The sequence below is a fragment of the Bidens hawaiensis genome, unplaced genomic scaffold (genome assembly GCF_021521415.1).
Source record: "Bidens hawaiensis isolate Kalapana, Puna unplaced genomic scaffold, B.hawaiensis_p1.1 tig00008796_1, whole genome shotgun sequence".
Lineage (NCBI taxonomy): Eukaryota > Viridiplantae > Streptophyta > Magnoliopsida > Asterales > Asteraceae > Bidens > Bidens hawaiensis.
The window spans coordinates 993,419-1,013,822 of record NW_027491634.1 but is presented as its reverse complement, the minus strand read 5'-3'; the positions used below and the strand labels follow the sequence as shown (position 1 = coordinate 1,013,822).

At 33.7% G+C, this 20,404-nt stretch overlaps 1 protein-coding gene and 1 pseudogene across 1 annotated transcript; one reads left to right on the top strand and one right to left on the bottom strand.

Moving 5' to 3' along the window:
- Positions 1-6,967: 6,967 nt before the first annotated feature.
- On the top strand, positions 6,968-7,466 carry LOC143529957 (E3 ubiquitin-protein ligase ATL23-like; annotated as a pseudogene).
- A 7,725-nt stretch (positions 7,467-15,191) lies between these two features.
- On the bottom strand, positions 15,192-18,323 carry LOC143529956 (NEP1-interacting protein 2-like). The gene is made up of 6 exons (XM_077025625.1): positions 18,164-18,323; positions 17,626-17,798; positions 17,443-17,514; positions 15,522-15,626; positions 15,310-15,434; positions 15,192-15,201 (listed from the first exon to the last, which is right to left on the bottom strand). The coding sequence occupies exons 1-6, from the start codon at positions 18,321-18,323 to the stop codon at positions 15,192-15,194; spliced, it is 645 nt and encodes a 214-aa protein (XP_076881740.1).
- Positions 18,324-20,404: the final 2,081 nt, after the last annotated feature.

Here is a 20,404-nt window from a genome sequence, read left to right as displayed (position 1 = left end):
GCTAATGAACACTAAGTCTGTATGGTTTTCACATTACACCAGAAACAGAAAACACACAAGTAGCAAGCATAGAATAATGAATCAAAGCAGCATTAATTATTTGTAAAATAGTGAAGATTAGACTGTCCAAATTATGCCCTGAGTAATTTTGAGATGCAGACTGAAGAGGTAGGTCCCCGCAAAGCCCAGTTGGACCCGCAAGACACACCTTGATGGGGTACGTCTGCGCAAAGACCAACTGGTTCCGCAAGACCCACCATGCTCAGAGAGATGAAGACCTTACACGCAGTAAGCCAGCTGTTCCCGCAGGAAAGCCTCCCTTGGTACAGTACCCTGCCTGTTCCCGCAGCTATGGGTACAAGCTGAGAAGGAAGGCTACCCGCACTAACAGTAAAGCTACACGTATAAGGCACTAACTCTTAATACTTCAGCAATGTCACCTGAAGAAGGAATGAGCAAGGCAGGAATATTCCCGCCCAAAAGAGCCAGTCCGTATGCTTCTGGAAGATCTTTTGTACTATACCTGCTAAGGTATGGACAAAATAGACAAGATCTGACCAAAGCAGCCCATGAACCAATCACAGGGTGACAGCTCACCGACAATAGTACGAGGAGGAGCATGCTCCAGTACAAAATGTCACTATCAGCCGCTGCCTACCCACCAACCCTCATCGTGGCACGTACATAGCCTGTAGTTGGTGGAAAAGGAATAGTACACAGCCGGCCATGTCACTATCAGCCGCTGCCTACCCACCAACCACCAGCATGGCACGTACGTAGCCCACAGTTGGTGGAAAAGGAATATTATACAGCTGGCTATACCTGCTTGGAAACCTACCTTCGGCTATAAATACTCCAACACCTTGGAACGGTAGGAGGACAGATCATCTGATATTATCTTATCGTCTCTAGCTATTTCTCTTAATATACACTTATATTCAGAGCAATCTAGTCTGATTCTCACGCCGGAGGGTGGTCACAAGGAGGAACCCCCCCCCTTCTCAGTGACGAGCTCACGGTGTCTGTTTTGCAGGTTGAGAAGAATAACCATCTTTGCCGGACCTAACCCTCGTGGGAAACATCTACTTAACCCTAGGATTATCCTTAATCTGCCGGGGTCACTTAGTGTTTCTTCACAGACCTTCAGTTTGGTCTCTGTTCTGTTAATAAGCCCTAAACTAAACTGTATTATTATTATTATAAATTGGTTGTGGCTCGATGGTATCACCAATTTATATGGGAGATATGAGGGGTGACCCTGGCTTGTCAGGGTTCGAGTCCTGATCTCAACCGGTTTTACCGGCTCCTCACTGTCGTGCCATTTGGCGGGCGTGTTGGTCGGGTTTTATCCGGAGAATCCCTCAATAGGTGGACCGCTAGGGGCTCCGTCCGTCCGGACTCGTGGCCGGCTCGGACGGCTACCTTTAGCCATTGAGGGCCGCGTACGGAGTTGGTCGTTCAAAAAATATTATTATTATTATTATTATTATTATTATTATTATTATTATTATTATGCTATGGACTTCTCTGTTCTCTGTGTTTATGTTTATTTTAAGGATTTTTATATATTTCTCTTTCTTAAACTATATAAATTACATATTTCTCTAAAATACAAGTTTTTAATGCAAAATGTACAATGCTCTTTAAGCATGGTTTGAAGAAATATGTAATTTCAAAGTTTAGAAAGAAGAAATATGTAAATGTCCCTTTATTTTATGTATGTTATGTTAACTATGCCCTAAATTGTGTGAAGATTGAGAATAATTTGTAGTAACATAAACGACCCTTTAAAAAAATAAATAAAAAGATCATAACTCAAAAGTTAATAAAATAAAAATAGAAAATATTTTCACCGTCTTACTCGTTCTTAAAAAAAGAAAAACACAATGTTGATGGAAAAAGATCCATTGTGTTTTTTGTTTATCATTGTGTTTTATATTTATTTTCGTCATTCACTGTGTCTTTTTTCTTTGAAATTGTGTCTTTTTTTCTTGATATTGTGTTATATTACTCAACATCGTGTTATATTTTATTCGGCGCTATGTTATATTTTGCAATCGATTGTATCTTTGTTCATTTTCGGCATGGTGTTTTTTTTAACATTGTGTCTTTTAGGCAGATTTTTTTATTTTTATTTTTTGAATGAGAATAACTGGGAAAACATTTTAATTTTTAAAATTTTTCCGCTTTTTATTTATATTTTGAGTTTTGATTTTTTTATTTTTGAATTTTTAAGGGTTTTTTGTGTTAAAATTTTTTCTCACACTTCTTATTTTTGTATCCATTTGTATTTTAACTTTTCCCATCTAATTTATTATTATTATTATTATTGAACTGAGTTTGATTGTTTGTTAAATTGGGTTGGGCGGCTCAATGTGTGCTCAACTATTAAATAGATAGAGGTGTATAAAACTGGTTTTAAACCTAAATCGAACTGGTTTATAAACCGAACCGGTTGGTCAACGGATGGTCAAAACCGGTTTGACTCAAACCGGTTCGGTTTATAAACCAGTTTAGAAGCTAGATAGGCCGGCCTAGTCACGTCGGTCCGGTTTATAAACCGGTTTTCCTCAAACTGGTTCGGTTTAAAACAGATTTTGTAGATCTTATGAGAAACCGGTCTTGAAACTGACGGTTCGGGTGAAACCGATTTTAAACCCAAACCGATTTGGTTCGGTTTGCCTATTAAACATTGATGAAAGTACGAAATAAGTAATACAATTTGTTTGTAAGTAGGTTAAATCGAACATGACCTGCTTGATAATGTGTCTACCTAAACACGACTTGTTTAATAGATGGGTTAGCTTACTAGCCCGTTTAACGATTTTTACAAAAAATATATATGTTTGGGTTAACCTATTAACCCATTTTTAGGGTATTTAAAAAAAAACTTCTACATATAATATTTGTATGTAAACTGTCTGCAGATATGTAATTAATAAAAGAATATTAAAGACGCAAATAAAATTAAAGCTGAAAATTGTTGAGGAGAACACAACTAATATAAAAGCTTCAATTTGAATCTTGAACACAATATAAAACCAACATAAAAGCTTCAATCTTGAATCTTTTCATGTTCAAGTTACGTACTAAAATTAGTTCAAGGACTAATATTTAAAAGATTATTGAATGATTACCAAAACATTGATGAAGAAGAAAGAATAGTAGAAAAGGTTAATGGTGGGTGTCCAAGAATATATATTGTTGAAAACAAGCCGCTTTATCGCCCATTTATTAAAAAGGTGTGATAATTTAAACCTCTTTAGAAAAATATATGATTTACGAATTTTTTTTTCAGATTAACAATTTATCATTAAAATTAAAACGATTACAATAAAGTGGCAGGAAAACGAGCAACAAGCTGCGTCGCAACCCCCTTTTGAATAGCAAAACTAATTCTACTAAAAACAAAGCGTTGGGTCGTAGGAGACGACAAAGTACCATGAACGACAAGCTGAACCCTGTTTAGAAAATTCACGGCCTCCGAGGCCAGAAACCCAAATGTATCAAAAGCAAAAGGGAGAAACACGTGTTGATTTTCTAAACAGGCTTTCTTGTGTTTGGCAACTTTGCCCGATTCGGCCTTCAACGCAGTTTGACCCACAACAAATCTACGGTCCCTGAGCCCGACAAGAGGAGACACTCCTGTAAGGTCCACACAAGCGTGTTCCCCCCTGCCCACCCAAACACAAGAATATCAGCTGGTCGTAACGTGGGCCTCCCTTCGAGCGGATTTGTAAGAAAGTTAACTGGGGCCTCCTTTTTTGCAGAAATTCCTGCCCGTTTAAGAACATCGCACAGAACATCCATAACCAAATCATACCTATATTTAAAATCGGGTAATTCTTTGCAATGCACCGCATGGTCTCCAAAGGAATCCAAACAGACTTTGCGGCAAACTGGGCAAGGCTCATCAATCAAAAACATAGGGATCATTAACCGGTACTTAAAGATAACCCGGTACTCCAACCCCGACATGTGTTGACCTAATCCTTCAATAGGGATGACCGTTAGAAAATCCTGAGCCCGAGGAGCTCGAAGGCATTCAAACACCGCTTTTTGGCGAGGAGATAGATCAAACTTCGCTTCTAAACTCCGAACGATTCCACTAAATAAGGCACTCGCCAAAACATCTTTTAACGTTTTTAATTAAAAGTTATTAGCTATAAATATGTACCACTATAGTTATGTTAATTACATAGTGTTTGTTTCTATAACTGAATCTTCATATGGAATAAAACCTAGTGATATCGGGTCAAGTGACCACGTAGGTAATAGGCCTTTCATGTTATTTATAATATCTTAAGTTAAATGACCTCGTAGAATGAGAACCTATATCACAATCCGGCAATCCCTATTGATAAAGCATATGAATGTATGAAATTTGTTATCATTAAAAATATTCGATGTCTATCACTAGTTTTTCTTATACCCTCGGAGTGATTACAAAAGACGAAGGTTAACAAGTGTTTTACATTTAAAACCAAGGAAACTACTTTAGCCTATGTAAGATCAATCGGTTTTAGTCTCCATATAGTTATCAACTTGTTCTCAACTTTTAGTACCTTGTTCACTACGTATGCATTATTGTAACATGTAACCGTTCTCTTATATATGCATAGATAACAATATTTTAATAAGCGGGCCAACCGGTTGGATCATAAATACGTAATTGGTCTAGTGTGTGCATTTTAATTGCTTTCATTTGAACCGGTTGGCCTCTGGATGGTCTGTTCGAATTTCAAACTTTATTTTTTTTCTTTCCAAAACTATTGTTTAAATATCTATTTCTAATTTAAATTACACTTTTCATACCTTTACTTTATTAATATTGTAGGTCCAAAATAAAAGTATTGTTATATTTTATGTTAAATTCTTTATATACTTAATCCGGTTTTTAATTTAATTCGTTCAATTCGACAGGTGAACTGATAAGATGACCAATTTAACAATCAGTCTGGTTATAAAAATATTATTAAATAATCAAAAAAAATCTAAGCCATCTACTCGTACAATATGCATATTCACCGTTTTTTGTAATATTAAATATTGGTGGCACCACCCTCATCCTTTTTTTTCTCAGTAGTGTAAGATTACGTGTTTTTACTAGAAAACTTTTATACGTATTGAGTCTGGTCGTCCGTTTACGAATTTTTTAGTCCGGTTCCTTGTTTATGAAAATTTTTATACCCCCCCACCCTTGCCGTTTTTGTCTTAGCTTCGCCGTTGATTCTTTATTTCTTATATCTTTTATTACTTTTAAATAATAAACAAGACAATAGCGTGTCATTTAGAAAAAGATATATACATATAAATAGTGTCTTCATTTTAACAATGTACTTGAAAGATCTATTAAACGCCTTCATAGTAGTTACAACCTGTGTTTTATTGTAACTTTCTGTACTAATAACTTACGCACGTATAGCTGTTTTACAGTTTAATTTATATGCTAGTATAGTCCATAACTAATTCTTAGTCTTTATTGCTTGGATTTGTTATTTGTTTGAATTCTTAGTTGTTGCACATAAGTTCTTATGATATTTATTTAAATTATGATAAAAAGTAATGGTCAATTTCATATTAGTGATCTATAATTTCGGTTAAAAAAAACAAGTTTTCTATTCTATAGGACTACAGCTGGAGTTTGCTTGTAGTATCGTTGTTTATATGCTAATAAATTGTTGCTTCTGGAAAGCAAATAAACAAAATATATTTGTTTAAAATTAATGAGCTTCAAAGAAAATCTAAAACTTATTAACACGTAACATACTCATATTCTAGTTCTTGTAATAAAAATTTAGAAGTTGGGGTGAAGATTTAGCCTCATTGGGTTATATGGGAAAATTTTATTTTTATTTTTCCTTCTAATTAACTCACATATTTAACTAACCAATTGATCAAACATGTTATATTTTTTGGGTTTTATTTTTTGTTTGTTACCCCCATAACGGGTGGGTTTGGTAGCGTGAGCATGGGCGTTACATAATTAAAACAAAAGAACTAACACGTTTCGATATCTTTTACTTAGACTAAAACTATATTTTTTGGTTTTCTTTTATGCTTGCCATGGCGAGTAAATTAATATTGAAAAGTTTTACACCCTCTGCATTATTTAAGTAAAATTTAACCGGCTGTCTTTCAATAATAAATTTTCAAATGTTCTTTTCCTTTTCGTTTTTCACACACCGTAATAAACCGACCGATACCGACCAAATTTCCATCGCACCCCCTCCGTAACACTCGCGTTGAACACTTGAATCGCACTTCCACCAACTTTCATACCTACTTTGAAAGCTAGCTTTAACGTAAACCATAGTGGGCTAAGTATAAAATGAAAACCCATTTAAGTTGTGAAAACTCTAGAAATCCATTCTCAACCACATGTTTTTAATTAATGTTTAAATCTTGTGGTCCACAATTAAAGTGAATAGAAAATGTAAATATAAATATAACTTTTTCTCGCTCTTGAAAACATATATAAAAATTAGTAAAAAAATGTTAAAAAATAGCAAAACATTTTTTTTTGATGTTTCGATGTTTGTATTAAATGTTACAACATATATTACATGTAACAAAAAAAAACTGATGTTACATAGGGTTTTCGCGGGTTTTCACAACTCAAATGAGTTTTCATTTTAACCTTACCCAACCATAGTGAATCACAAACCAAATTTTCTAGTTTAATTACAAAATTCAAAAACACTTTGAAAATATCTAGTGGTAGCCGAAAATATGGTTTCTCGGACAGTATTGGCACGGTAAAGCCAAATAGTCTGACCAAAATTTGGTAACAAGATTTTCCAAATTAGAAAATACGACGTCCTAAACAAAAGAAAGAAAAGTGTCATTCCAATAATAATAATAATAATATTTTTTGAATATTAATATAAAATGAAATAAATTCTATAAATCAGGAAAACAACCAATCATTCTTTAGACTCTTCCCCAGATGTATACCAACTAATTAATGTACTTTCCTATATTTACTCCATGGGCCCCACACCACCCAGCCACCTTTAAAACCCTTCATCGCCGACTCCTGTTTCATTCACATTCACATTCACCCCAACCATCAACACCACCATCAGCCCCCATGATCCTCTCCGTCATCCTCGCCCTCTTCCTTCCCTGCGCCGGCATGACCGTCGTCTTCATCGCCTACATTTGTCTCCTCTGCTACGCCGCCAGCCGCCACCACCAACCCGATTCTCCCGCGAAACCCGCCGCCGTAACTGGGTTATCTTCCGCCGAGCTTGACAAACTTCCGGTGGCCGCCGGCAAGGATTTGGTGTTGGGGGCTGAGTGTGCCGTGTGCTTGGATGACGTGGAACCCGAACAATTGGCTCGGGTTGTAACCATGGGTTTCATCTGAAATGTGCTGATACGTGGCGAAGAACCCGGTGTGCCCGGTTTGTCGGAATAAGCTTGATGATGGTTTCTTTGATCCTGAAACAAACCCGTGTTGATAAAGTAGAGATTGGTGATTGTTATTATTATTATTTGTTATTTAATTGATTATTATTGGTATTGATTTTATTATTGGTGTTGGATTTTGGTTTGAGTATTGATCGTAGGCCTGTAAACGAACCGAACGAATATGATCATGGAATGTTTGTGTTCGTGATCAGTTAACGTTAGCTGAATATGAACGTGAACATTTTTCTTGTTCATGTTCATTTGTTAAGAAAATGAACGTACACGTGAACATGAACATGTCCATATTCGTTTGTGTTTGTTTGTTAACATTCCAAACGAATAGTTCATGAATGTAAACAAACAAATACAATCATGTGCAAACTTTTATAAACTAAGGGGGTGTTTGGGATTTCTTATTTTACCTCTTTATAACTTTTTATTAAATTAATAAGTAAAAAAGTATAATTTATTAACTTTTTTCTCTCACCAATCTCAAACACCTTATTGAAGTGTAGTACATGTTTAATTATTTTTAAAAATTATCAGCTTAAGTAGTTAGGTGGGTTAAACAAACATAAATGCTATATTCAATTAAACAAACAGGCATAAACAAACGAACGTAAACAAAAAAAAAACATATAAATAAAAGAAGGTTCACAAATGTAAATGAACAAACATAATATGTGTTTATGTTTGGCATCGGTTTCTTTGCTCCTCCTAAAACAGACCCATGCCAAAAAGTCGAATTTCGATCGAGACATTGTACAAATCAGCCAGTGATTATTTGGTGGAGTGCTATTAATTTTATTTTCTGGTATTGAATATTGGTTTAAATGGTGTATATTGTGAATAATAATAATAATAAGAGTTAATTGCCCGTTTGCCCCCTGTGGTTTGTCAAACTAGCACGTTTGCCCCCAGTGGTTCCGAAATAGCACCATTGCCCCCTGAGGTTGTTTTTTTAGTACCCCGGGTGCCCCCAAACATGAACGTCCGTTAGTTTTCACCGTTTGGTGTCAGAAAGTTAGGGTATTTTCGTCTTTTAACTGCATAAAGATGGAGGAATGCTCTTATACTACTACATACCCAGCAGCAGCATGACCAGCACTTTCACCACCATCCCCAGCAGCACCAAATTAATGTTCCAAATTAATGTTCCAGACCAACTCGTAACCGCCAAACAAACAAGACCCACTTGTTTTCAAACTCTAATTTCGTGCCATAACTTCAATTAATCAGAACCAAAGATTGGGGTAAACGACAACCGCCAACTCCGGCCACCACCATCGGAGCCGCCCGCCGATCTCGCTACCCCCAACCATCAATTCTGGTTCCCCAACACAATTTTCGTCAAATCCAATACCCGAAATCAAAATCAAAATCAACATTCAAGTCCAAATCGTGACGGTGGTAGTTAAATGGTTATAAAATTGCAAATCTATTCCCGATTTTGCACCCCACCACTTAAAGCGTCTCTCTTTAACACGATAATGAAACTCAGGTGGTTCAATCGATCATGGTAGCGAGCATTTGTGTCGGAATCACGTGATGGCAGTTGTTGGCAACTGAGGTGATGGGGCTTTAGCCGGCTGCTGTGGTGATGTGGGTTTCTGGTTTGGTTTATTGATCATGATTCAAAGGTTTGTGGGTGAAGATGGTGGAAGACCGGGAGATGGTGGTGGTGGAGTACTGCAGAGGGGATTAAAATGAGAAAGAGAGTGATTGATGGATTATCATAGTAATTCTAAAAGACGAAAATACCCTAACTTTCTGACACCAAACGGTGAAAACTAACGGACGTTCATGTTTGGGGGCACCCGGGGTACTAAAAAAACAACCTCAGGGGGCAATGGTGCTATTTCGGAACCACTGGGGGCAAACGTGCTAGTTTGACAAACCACAGGGGGCAAACGGGCAATTAACTCTAATAATAATAATAATAATAGTAGAGAATCAGAAACAGAGGCAGTACACGTGAGGTTAACGCGCCGCTGGAAGGGTGAGTTTTTGAATGAGGGTAAAACTGTAAAAGCGATGGGTAGCATAGCTGTGAATGGTTGAGCAAAAGGTCGCATTAACTGCATAAAATATCTAAGCGGCACAATTAAGTAACTACATGCTGTTAAAAGAATATCCAAGTAAATATTCTTAATTGTGGTTTAGGCTATGGGTATATTCTAACTCCTCGTCTAAGCAGTTAATGCGGAAAAATATCGGATATCGGTCCTTGACCGATACAGGATATATCGTTTTTCACGATGAGATATCGGTTATTCAACATCATGTATAAATTTATATTTATATATATTGTATATGCAATATAATGTTAATTTTATAACTTTTATGTATAATTTAGTAAGTTTGAAGACTAAAGTATAAAATAGTAAAGATAGAGTGGTTAATTATTATAATACATAAATTGATTTTACACCGTTTATGTAAACTAGTGAAAGAAAGAGGGGCTAAATGTGAAAAATAACTTGATTAAACCTAAAAAACAAATGAACACCCATTCACAGCCGTCACTTCCTTCTTCAACATTTACCACCCCTTCATTGTTGTTCGGCAGAATGGACAGCGCCGACGTCGGAATTGACGTCAGAAATATCCATGAAGTAGATATCTTATCTCGATGCACCATCTTATAGTGCAAATCGTAGCTATACAAGCGAATCATGTAAGTCAAAACATAAAAATGGCCTAAACCGAAAAAATCGGTGATACAACTGATATTATTGAGCAAATATAGGCAATATATTGGCCATTATCACCGATAATATCGGCACCGATATTATGACCGATATTTTGCACCGATATCTTACCATGGGTCCGAGAACCGATATATCCGTGATATATCACCGATATATCGACCGAGTTAACTACATAGCTCCTCGTAACTTTACATAAGACCATCTCCAATGGGTGATGTGGCAAATGTTTGTGAGGGTTTTTCAAGAAAAGAAGATGACGTGGAGGTGAGAGCCAGAAGATAGAGAGAGAAAGAAAAATCCTTGATGAAGTGCATGCATTTATACAGAGAGAATGGTGTTTGTGAGTAGTGTAGTATTAAATGAAGAAAGAGAAATGAAATAAAATGAATTGATAAATGATATGGCAAACACAAATGGCAAGGATTTTTAATCTTGTATTGGTGATGGTCTAAGCATCACATCACTTATTTTTTTAATCTCACTCAAAGAAAATGATTTAATTCTTTTAGTTCCATCTCATCCCTAACAATTGTTAATTTAATATATTATTCTTGCCTTTTAACCCGTAAAAAAACATAATCCATGACCCTTTTTTAACATATAAGCATATAACATAAGTGGAAGGTGGTTTAATCTATCTTTAAAGTGTTATATCATCGTAATTTATCGTAATTTATGTTGACGTTAGAGTATAACCCATGGCCTTAGGCTTCAAATTCGACAATCTTTTTTTGTAGCTAATGAAAGTAAGTTGGGTTTGCTGGGTGAATGGCTTTAAACTTTGTTTTACTAGTTACAATTGAAAGACCTTGTTAGGATGATATATGAGTATATACAAATTTGTTTAATGTGTTATGCTAGATGTATCACATCCATGTTATTTTTACTGAACACACCATTAAATCACATGCAACTTTCATCTACATTTACAATCTACCGGTTATAAAATTAAAATTATTTTTTATTTAAAAGACGAGATTATATAGTTGATGAGTGAGTGTGACCCCACAATGAAGTGTCTTGTAGACTTGTTCGTCCGGACCATCAGTTGTTTAGACCATCTCCAACAGTTTTTGGTTTAAACCAGTCACATCACTGCCACATCAGCTTTTTTAAAAAACCATATTTTTACTCCAACAATATACATTCTCAAACCATCTTTCCATTTCCACATCATCACTTACTTTAACATTTATTGTAAATAAGAATTTCGCAATACTATTAAATATTTAATTTTATAAATTTTATTTAAATTAATGGCGAAACACGGGTTGGATAAGTAGGACTTCTTGTAACGGGTTTTTTTTTTTGCTAGGACTTCTTGTAACGTTTTTTTTCCTAAGATTCTTTGTAATGTCTAGGACTTCTTGTAATCTTTTTCTAAGACTTTTTGTAACGTGTTTTTTACTAGTACTTCTTGTCATGTTTTTTTTATTCGAATTAAGCGTTGTAAAACAGATAATAAAATCGTTGGCGTTTTTAAAAAACTAGCCGTTAAATAATTTAACCATTAAACTAGCTGTTACATAAAAAATAAACAAACAAAAAATACATCATTTTTGAAATAAATATAAAAATATGTATAATATTTTAATATATTTTATAAATATAAATATGGGTGTATATATATATATGTGTGTGTGTGTGTGTGTTTTGTGGTGAAAGATGTGTGGGACGCACAATAGGTGGTTTTTGATGGTTTGATTTTTCAAACCTCAAAACTTTGATTTTGGTTTGAACCAACCACTCTAATGATTGGGGTTGGTTTGAACCAACAAAAACCAACCATTGGAAATGGTCTTAGTTGGCGATGCATGTATGAACCCCGTCTTATGGATGCTATAATGGAATTTAAATGAAAACGTGTGTCGTGTAAGAAGGAAAAAAAGGAGGTTTGAAATTGGTGCAATGTAGATAGCTGTAAGGATGAATGGATAGTGATTGGTGGGGCTTCAAAATAGTTTTTATTTTTAATCTGATATTTGAAAAGTTTTTTTCTTTTTTTTTTGGGATAGATAAATTAAACAAATGACATTTAATTTATAAATTACTAGCTTTTATCCTCGTATTATGAGGTTGTTTTATATCTTTCGTTTATAATATTGTAAATATATTTTTTAGGATTTTAATTTTATTTATTGAAAGAAATTTAATAATATACTTATGTTTGACGATGAAATGTTTCACAAATAAATTAGATGTTATAACCCGTTTAAAAGATATATGGGTTTTGTGAAACACATGACCCGCTTATTTTATTTACTATAAAGTTGTTTTCTTAATTATAAGTAAGGATTATGTATAATAGGAAGTATAGTTTTTGTAGGAAATATAAGAAGTAATCTTGGCCTTTGACTTTGAACATGGAGGGTTGAGATTACTTTAGGGGGAAATCAAGTGTGAACATAAGGGGAATAATATAAAAGGAATAACACATTTGTTTACTTTCTCTCTCTACATGCAAGGCACATGCCAAATTCCCCCATCATTTTAAAATGTCCATAACTTTTTTATGATGTTTTTATTGGAAAACAAATTCACCGTAATAACGAGTGTCTTTTTATCTTTTATATAAGTACCATATTGTAATATAAAAGTTAAAAACAATTAGTGGGTTTTTTACAAATTGTGTTTTACCAAATTGTGTTTTACAAAATTGTGTTATACAATAGTATTTTTCATTATGTTTTCTTTTCATTGTGTATTTTCCATTGTGTTTTTTATATTGTGTCATACAATTGTGTTTTTATCATTGTGTTTTTTTTTATAGTGTTTTTTTTCATTATGTTTTTTACATTGTGTTTTTCATAGTGTTTTCCATTGTGTTTTTTCTGACTTTTCCGACGAGGCGGTGGCGGTGGGGGTGGGTGACGGTTGTGGTGGCGGTGGGCGGTGGAGTGGTTGTGGTTGTGGTTGTAGGAGATGAGTGAAGATGTAATTGGGTTTAATGTAAGTGGGTTTTGAGATTAAAGTAGGTGGGTTTTGATATTAAAGTGTTAGACTAAAATACCCTCCTTTCTAACCTTCTTAGGAAAATCAAACTTCTTATTTGAACCTAACCCTTATAAGTAATATCTTTTTTTAATAATCGGATATTAATTTTTAGTAATATCTTATTTTATAGGATTTGCATATCAAATTTTTGGTAAAATTAATTTTTAATTTAATGAGATGTACTTATAATTTGTTTAAGGACTATCTGGGTTTGGTGAGACCCATACCCGTGAATTCGGGTCAAATATATTAAAAGCCTCAATTTACAAATTAAGCAATATGGTGGCTTGAAAGGAGACAAGGAGCAATCAGAGAGCTTTTAAAGGTTTCGTTTATATATATTTAAGATAAATATGCTATTTTAATTAAAATCATACCTTTTTAAGAAAAATCTATGATATATATAGTTTGACGTCTAACTGCTTTTTTAAGTTAAATAATCATTCAAAAGATTTAAAGTTTGCTAATAGAAATAGTCTCAGGAGAAATTCAAGAAAACATGTTTATTATAACACTAGTTTTAGGTAAAGTAGTGTAAGATCGATAATCACTTGTATGTAATACTTTTTAGCTATATATAGTGGAAGTGACAAAAATAGATGACAGTTATATAAACGCCTTATGTATTGAACTTAAAGTATTGCATGCGTGTCTTTATTCGTTTTTCGTAGTCTATACTTTAATTTAGTTTGATGTGAAATAACTCACCAAGTCAAAATACATAAATACCCGATGATTTTAAGTCCTACACTATATACATATATTCACTTCAACGCTTCAACTCAATTAAGTATGTCGTAATAATGCTTATTATAGATTTTACAGAGACTAAGAGACTATTTGGTAGCCTCTTTAATTGAAAACTACCTCTGAATCGAACAGAGGTGGAACGTATTTGGTTCACTTAAAACACACATTTTAATGAGCCTCTTATTTATTAAGTTTTAAAAAACATGCCGATTGATTCAAAATCTACCTTTTATGACTCAACACAAGTTTACCAAATAACCATTAATATTGAAACGATTGAATTGCTTGGAGTTGCTTTCGGATATTCTAAACCACTTGGCTCCTATTTATACAAGCATCAATTCAATCTAATTTAGTTTTGAAAATCTTATAATACGACAACACTTTATTTTTTAAAATTCCAGTAGGATATGATGGGTTCTTGAATCATACTATTCATTCCTAAAAAAAACACAAACATCTCATTTGATTAGACAGATAAACAATGTTAGGAACATGCTACACCCTCCATCTCCACTTTGAAACAAGTTGATGGAATCCGCCAGGACAACCTATGACCAATGTCTGCTCCAAAATAAAGTAAAAACATTATTGTACTTTATATCATCTTTCATATTTTGAAATACCTCTTGCTTATGCTGTTAAGGAACATAAGATGTTTTTTACCAAGTAATTTCTTTTCCTTTTTGAACCGTAAAGTAAGGAGTTCCAGTCATGGTCAAATTGACGGGCTGATGAGTTTCAAGTTGATTGGTGAACTCCTCAACTCGACCTTGTCCATATATTTATCATGTCTTATTGGACCCCACGTAAATTGTGTCATGTTCGAAACGAGTTTCAGGTACAATTGTTATATGTTCATTTATGATTATGAGTAATACTTAGTGCCACAATTTAAACAAATAACTACTCCAACTCAAATAAAAATTTTCTTGTAATTGTTTTTGTTTTTTTTTTATCTCTCATTCTCAATTAATATATTAACTTGGGCTTATATATTCAATTTAAGGTTAGAAGAAGCAAACAAAAAGAATCAAAGGATGGATAGTTAAAACTAAAAGAAAAAGAATAAAATTGTTGGAAATGAATAGTTGAATAAAAAGTTCAAAGATGAAAATTAGTTTCGTTTTTGAAAGTTCTAATGACATCGTAATTTTACTATGTGTTTTTAAAACTATCATATCTTTTAATCATGATAGATTGATATCGTATTTTATGATGTTCTCCAACCGGATCTGTCCAAAATTCTAATGTTTGATTGTGAGAAATTTGAACGCCAAAAAAAGGTGGGCGCGTAACAAAATAATAATGGGTCCATATTTAAGTGCATCTTCAAAAAGAAATAAATTTATAGAATGAACGTACTAATGTTTCTGTGCATTCAATTTTCTCTAGGCCATGATACAAATTTATAAAATGAATTAATGTTTCTGTGTACTGGTATACGGTTGTTCTACATAGTGGGCATGAGTTGTTGGTAAGAAGCCACCGGGATATGCATTCTGGATGAAACTTGTGCGCACACTTGGGAAATATGCCAGCTAAATTCCCAACCTCAAAGTCCTGTTTGAATCCAATAAAATGCGTTTAGCCAAATAATATATCACTAAAAAGACGTTGCATTCATATCATATAATCTATGTACTGAACCTGAAGGCACACGGAGCAACATGTTTTGTTTCCACAGGGGTCAAAGATGTTCTGTTTTGATATTTTAATCGTTGCAAGATTAATGAGCTTTTCGCAACATGCAACCTGCAAGTAAGTAACGACGCGCTTAATACAAGTATCAAACATGAATACGGCCCGCTTAAGTTTAACTATTTTATATGTCATGATTATAAATCAATTTTAAGTTTCATGTATCAGTAAGGAGAAATGATTTAACCAAACCTACTAATTTCAATTATTTAAAAGAATAAAAAAAGCACACACCACACATTTTCGATTAACATGTATTAGCGTGTTTTAGACACGTGCCCAATTGATTACCCTAGCCCGGTAATACCATTTTAAAGTTTATTTATTTATTATTTTATTTAATAAAAGCAACGCAAATTTTAGATCTTTGGAAGCTTAATGAGCTTTTCCCAGTTTCTTTTCCCAGTGCTAAGTGTTCAATCCAACTTGCTTTTTCCCATATTTCTTTTATTTTACCTTTCACCTATTTGTAATATATAAATTTACAATTTACACACTTTTGAGCCAAATTAATTGGGTTAAAAAGGAGAATCGGTTTCCATCTCATTGACCCTTTTCAACCATATAGTATCTCAAATTATTGCTTTATAATTACTAAATTTCATAAATTACTAACCATTTGATTTATATTTCCTTTATTAACCCATGAAATACACGGTTTTTAACCTAGTTAAGGAATTCAAAACTAAAGGCAATCAGCACACCTTGCATATATAAGTAGGGATATTCTTAGGGTTCGTTTTTCAGGTTTCGGGTTTTTCGGGTTTCAAAGTTTTAAATCTTGACCCGAAACCCAACCCAAATCTCTTACGGGTTTTTCGGGTTGGGTTAATCGGGTTTCGAGTATCCTAGAAAACAAACAAAACAAAATAAAAAAAACACAAAAAAAGAAAAAATAAAAATTAAGAACGACAATGCTAAAATTAAAACAACATATTATTCTTTGCTTATAACAAAATAATTAAATAACAAACCAACATAGCATGATAAAACAATTCAAAAGAAGAGTAAAACTAACTCAAGCCTTAATCATATTCAATCGGGCGTGATTTGGTTGTTCGATTTCGGTTGCTATTAGTAATAAACAGAAAACATAAATTAATAATAAACAATCGATCCATAATAGTTAGAATGACAACAGTCAATTAGAGCTAGATTATGATAACTTTAGTGGCTAAGATTTAGCTTATTATACATAAAAATATATTTAATTTTAAAACTAGAAGTTTATTCGGGTTTTTTGGGTTGACCCGAAACTTATAAATCAAACCCGAGAACCAACCCAAATTACTTCGGTTCGGGTTCGGGTTAGTCTTTTATCGGGTTCGGGTTCTTCGGGTCGGGTTAGTTCGAGTTCGGGTATGGGTTTTTCGGGTCGGGTTTCGGGTAAAAGTGACAGCCCTATATATAAGTTTAAAGTTAACTCAAAGGTTAATGGTCAATTATAGAATGTATGCCTTAAATGTTGATCTAACTATATTGGTCACTAGGTTAATATCTCATGTAGCATACAAGGTAAAAAAATAGAAAACACCAAATATACGATTTATATGAGTTAAGTAATGAATATTAATGAATGGGTAATTGAATATTTCTTAAAATTCATAGATTAGTAAGAATAATTTGTATTTGTATTTTAAAAGAAAATCAAAATGAAGGTTGAAAATCTATACTTATTAAGAAAAAAATAGTGTTACCATCAAATTATCTTAGTTGAGTTGGTAAGCTACAACCAAAATAGATAATGAAGTGAAATTTGTGAAATTAGAAACTTGTACACTTGACATCCTATGTGAAGGTCCTAGTTGAATGACATGTGGATGATAACTCATTTTTTAATAGTATAGTTAGATTATAATAGATTATTTACCTTGGTAGTTAGGAAGATATTATCCTGGTCACGTAGAGGTTTGGGTTTCAAATCATTTGATATAATATCAACCTGCAACAATGTATGCCATCATGATCATCATCTTTTTGTTAAGTGAAGTTAAAAAATGTTTAAAAAGTAATATAAATAAAGACAAATTTCATGCATGATTTAAATAATTACCAAACGAAGGAAGTAACCGTACGAATTAGCATGGTCAGAATGCCGAAAATGATCGAAGGTAACCCTGAAGAGTTTATGTGACACAACTATCCCTAATGCTGCACGCTTAAGTATTTGTAAGAAATTAATTTTGTTCAGCTTGAAGCCTATCAAAGCTCCAATAGCAGCCCCGACTACATACACACACAGTTCTTTAAAAGGGTAAAACCATAACGATATAGTATATTTGAATGTATGCCCACATGTTTGTATGTGACCATGTGCTAATGTGTGTGTACATGTGACCATGTGTGTGTATTTGTATTATATTATTATGAATATATAGGACTTTGATCAAATACGAATGAAATTAAAGTGTTAATTGTGAGAATCAAGCAGAGTGATTATATAATTACATCATAGAGTAATTACATAATTACTCTATGATGTAATTATATAATTACTATACTTGTATATATAATCACTCTACTTGATTCTCACAATTAGCACTTTAATTTCATTTGTACGTTAACTTTTCCCTGAATATATATATACTGACCTATACCAGAGTAGAAGAGGAAGATAAGGAGTACGTAGAAGAAAACTTGAGAAACTATGGAGGTGAAAAGCCGTCTCATCCGATCACCATAACGGTATCCATTTTTGAAGAATGAAGAAGAAAGCATACTAAGTTTGATGGAAGATATAAACTTGTGCATGATGATTTTTGAGAAATGAATAGTTAAAATGGAATTTGGCTTTTTTTATATAGTTGAAGAAAACAAGGGATGCCTTGACTGGAAATTAGTAGAAAGAAGAACGTTAGAAACTTCCCAAGTGTATATTGGTCATAGTTGAATATTCTATTCTCATCACACGGGGAATTAGTTAGGACTTAGGAGATGCACATTTATTTATGACTTCGAAATACTATTTCAAGAATTCAAGATATTTATTCGTAGGTGAGATGACATATATGATGACCCAAGGGTTATACTAAAGATACCCTGTCTCACTTTTACTTAGAATACTAGTAATGCTGTATCTTTACAAACCGTCACATTACATTCTAAACGTTTATAAAAAAACCTTCACTTTTTCCCGAGCATAAAACCTTCACAAACCCATTAAAAATTATTATAACTATATATATTTATTGTTGTGAGAGAGGTGAGCTGATGTGGCGTCTACATCTCGGTCTACAGCCACAAATTTCGGCTTTGCAGAATGCTGCTTACAATGGTAAATTCAGGTGGCACACGATTGTTGAGGGGCAAACCCCACAACGGACGAGACGACGTTGGTTCTCTTATTCTACTCCACCAGCATCAAATCTTTTGTCCCTTCATTGATTTTTTAAAAGAATTTATGTCATAGGTTCTTCAAAAACACCCCCCCCCCCCCCACCCACCACACACACACACCCCACCACCTTAATATCAAACAAACACATCCATTTCTCATTTGGAATATTTCTTAAATAATACGTTGTGGTTTCCTTGTCATTGATTGAATTTGTGTTCCTAAATTTCTTCCATCCATTAGTGATCATGATCGTAACTAAATATACTTTTATATTGGTTTACTATAACAACATTCTTCTTATATCGCATTAATTATTAACATGTACTTTGAACCCCAACCAACCCACCCCCCCCCCCCCCCAAAAAAAAAACCACTCCGTTTATGAAAACTTTAATTTATAAGTATTGACTATTGAGTCTACCCACACTATTTAAAAATTGGCCTAAGACAACCTTTAGATCATAAGAATTTGAAAGAAATTCTAAGGAATGGGATTTTAAATCCCATGAATTGATATGTTTGTTTCGTTAAATGAAAGAATGAGAATGGAAACTAAATCCCATCAAATCCCACATTTCATAGGATTTTAAAATCCCACATATTTTATAAGGATTGTTATGAAAAATAAAGGATTGTTTTATTAACCCTAATAAGTGACATAGGGGTGGCAAATGGGTTGGGTTGGGTCGAAACGGGTTATGGTCGGAATTGGTCAACTAAAAAAAGGGTTGTTTTGGTTCGGTCGGAACGGGTTAGGGTCAAAAGGTTCGGGTCAGAACGGGTCCGGGTCGAAATGGGTCAAAACGAGTTTCAGGTCGGGTTTTTTTTTTTGAAGAACAAGGGCAACGACGGAAACGTTTTAGTTTTTTTACATTTTTCATTTTTGATTTACATTTTGAATTATGATTTTTTTATTAATTTTTTTGAATTTAAAAAAAAATTCAAAAAAATTAATAAAAAAATCATAACTCAAAATTTAAATAAAAAAAAAATGTAAAAAAAACTAAAACGTTTCCACCTTTGCCTCCATTCTTCAAAAAAAAAAAAAAACCTGACCTGAAATTAGTACCAAGGTTCGGGAAATGCTTTGTTTATCCAAAGGATTCAAATAGCTTTAAACAATGATAAATACATTGTAGCTGCATAACTATTTTATATCCATATGAACAAAAATGCCATATAAAACCAGCCATGGCAATCACGTACCGAACCACAACCTTTGTTTTCGTTCCCGCCGTAACACTCGGGCTCTGTTACTAGTCTTATATATATTTATATTATTTATAACGTCATCCGGGTCAAACACCGGTCCGCCCTCCCAGGTCGGTCCGACCTTTGACCCGGTAAGGCGTCCGGGTCAACGTCCGGGCCGGGTTTGAAAACATTGCTAGTGTCAACCCGCTTTTCAAATTTTGTATCAGAACAACCGATAGTTTAACTACCTTGTACAAAATTCAGTTTATTAAGATAGAAGATCAATAAGGGTTAATTATCA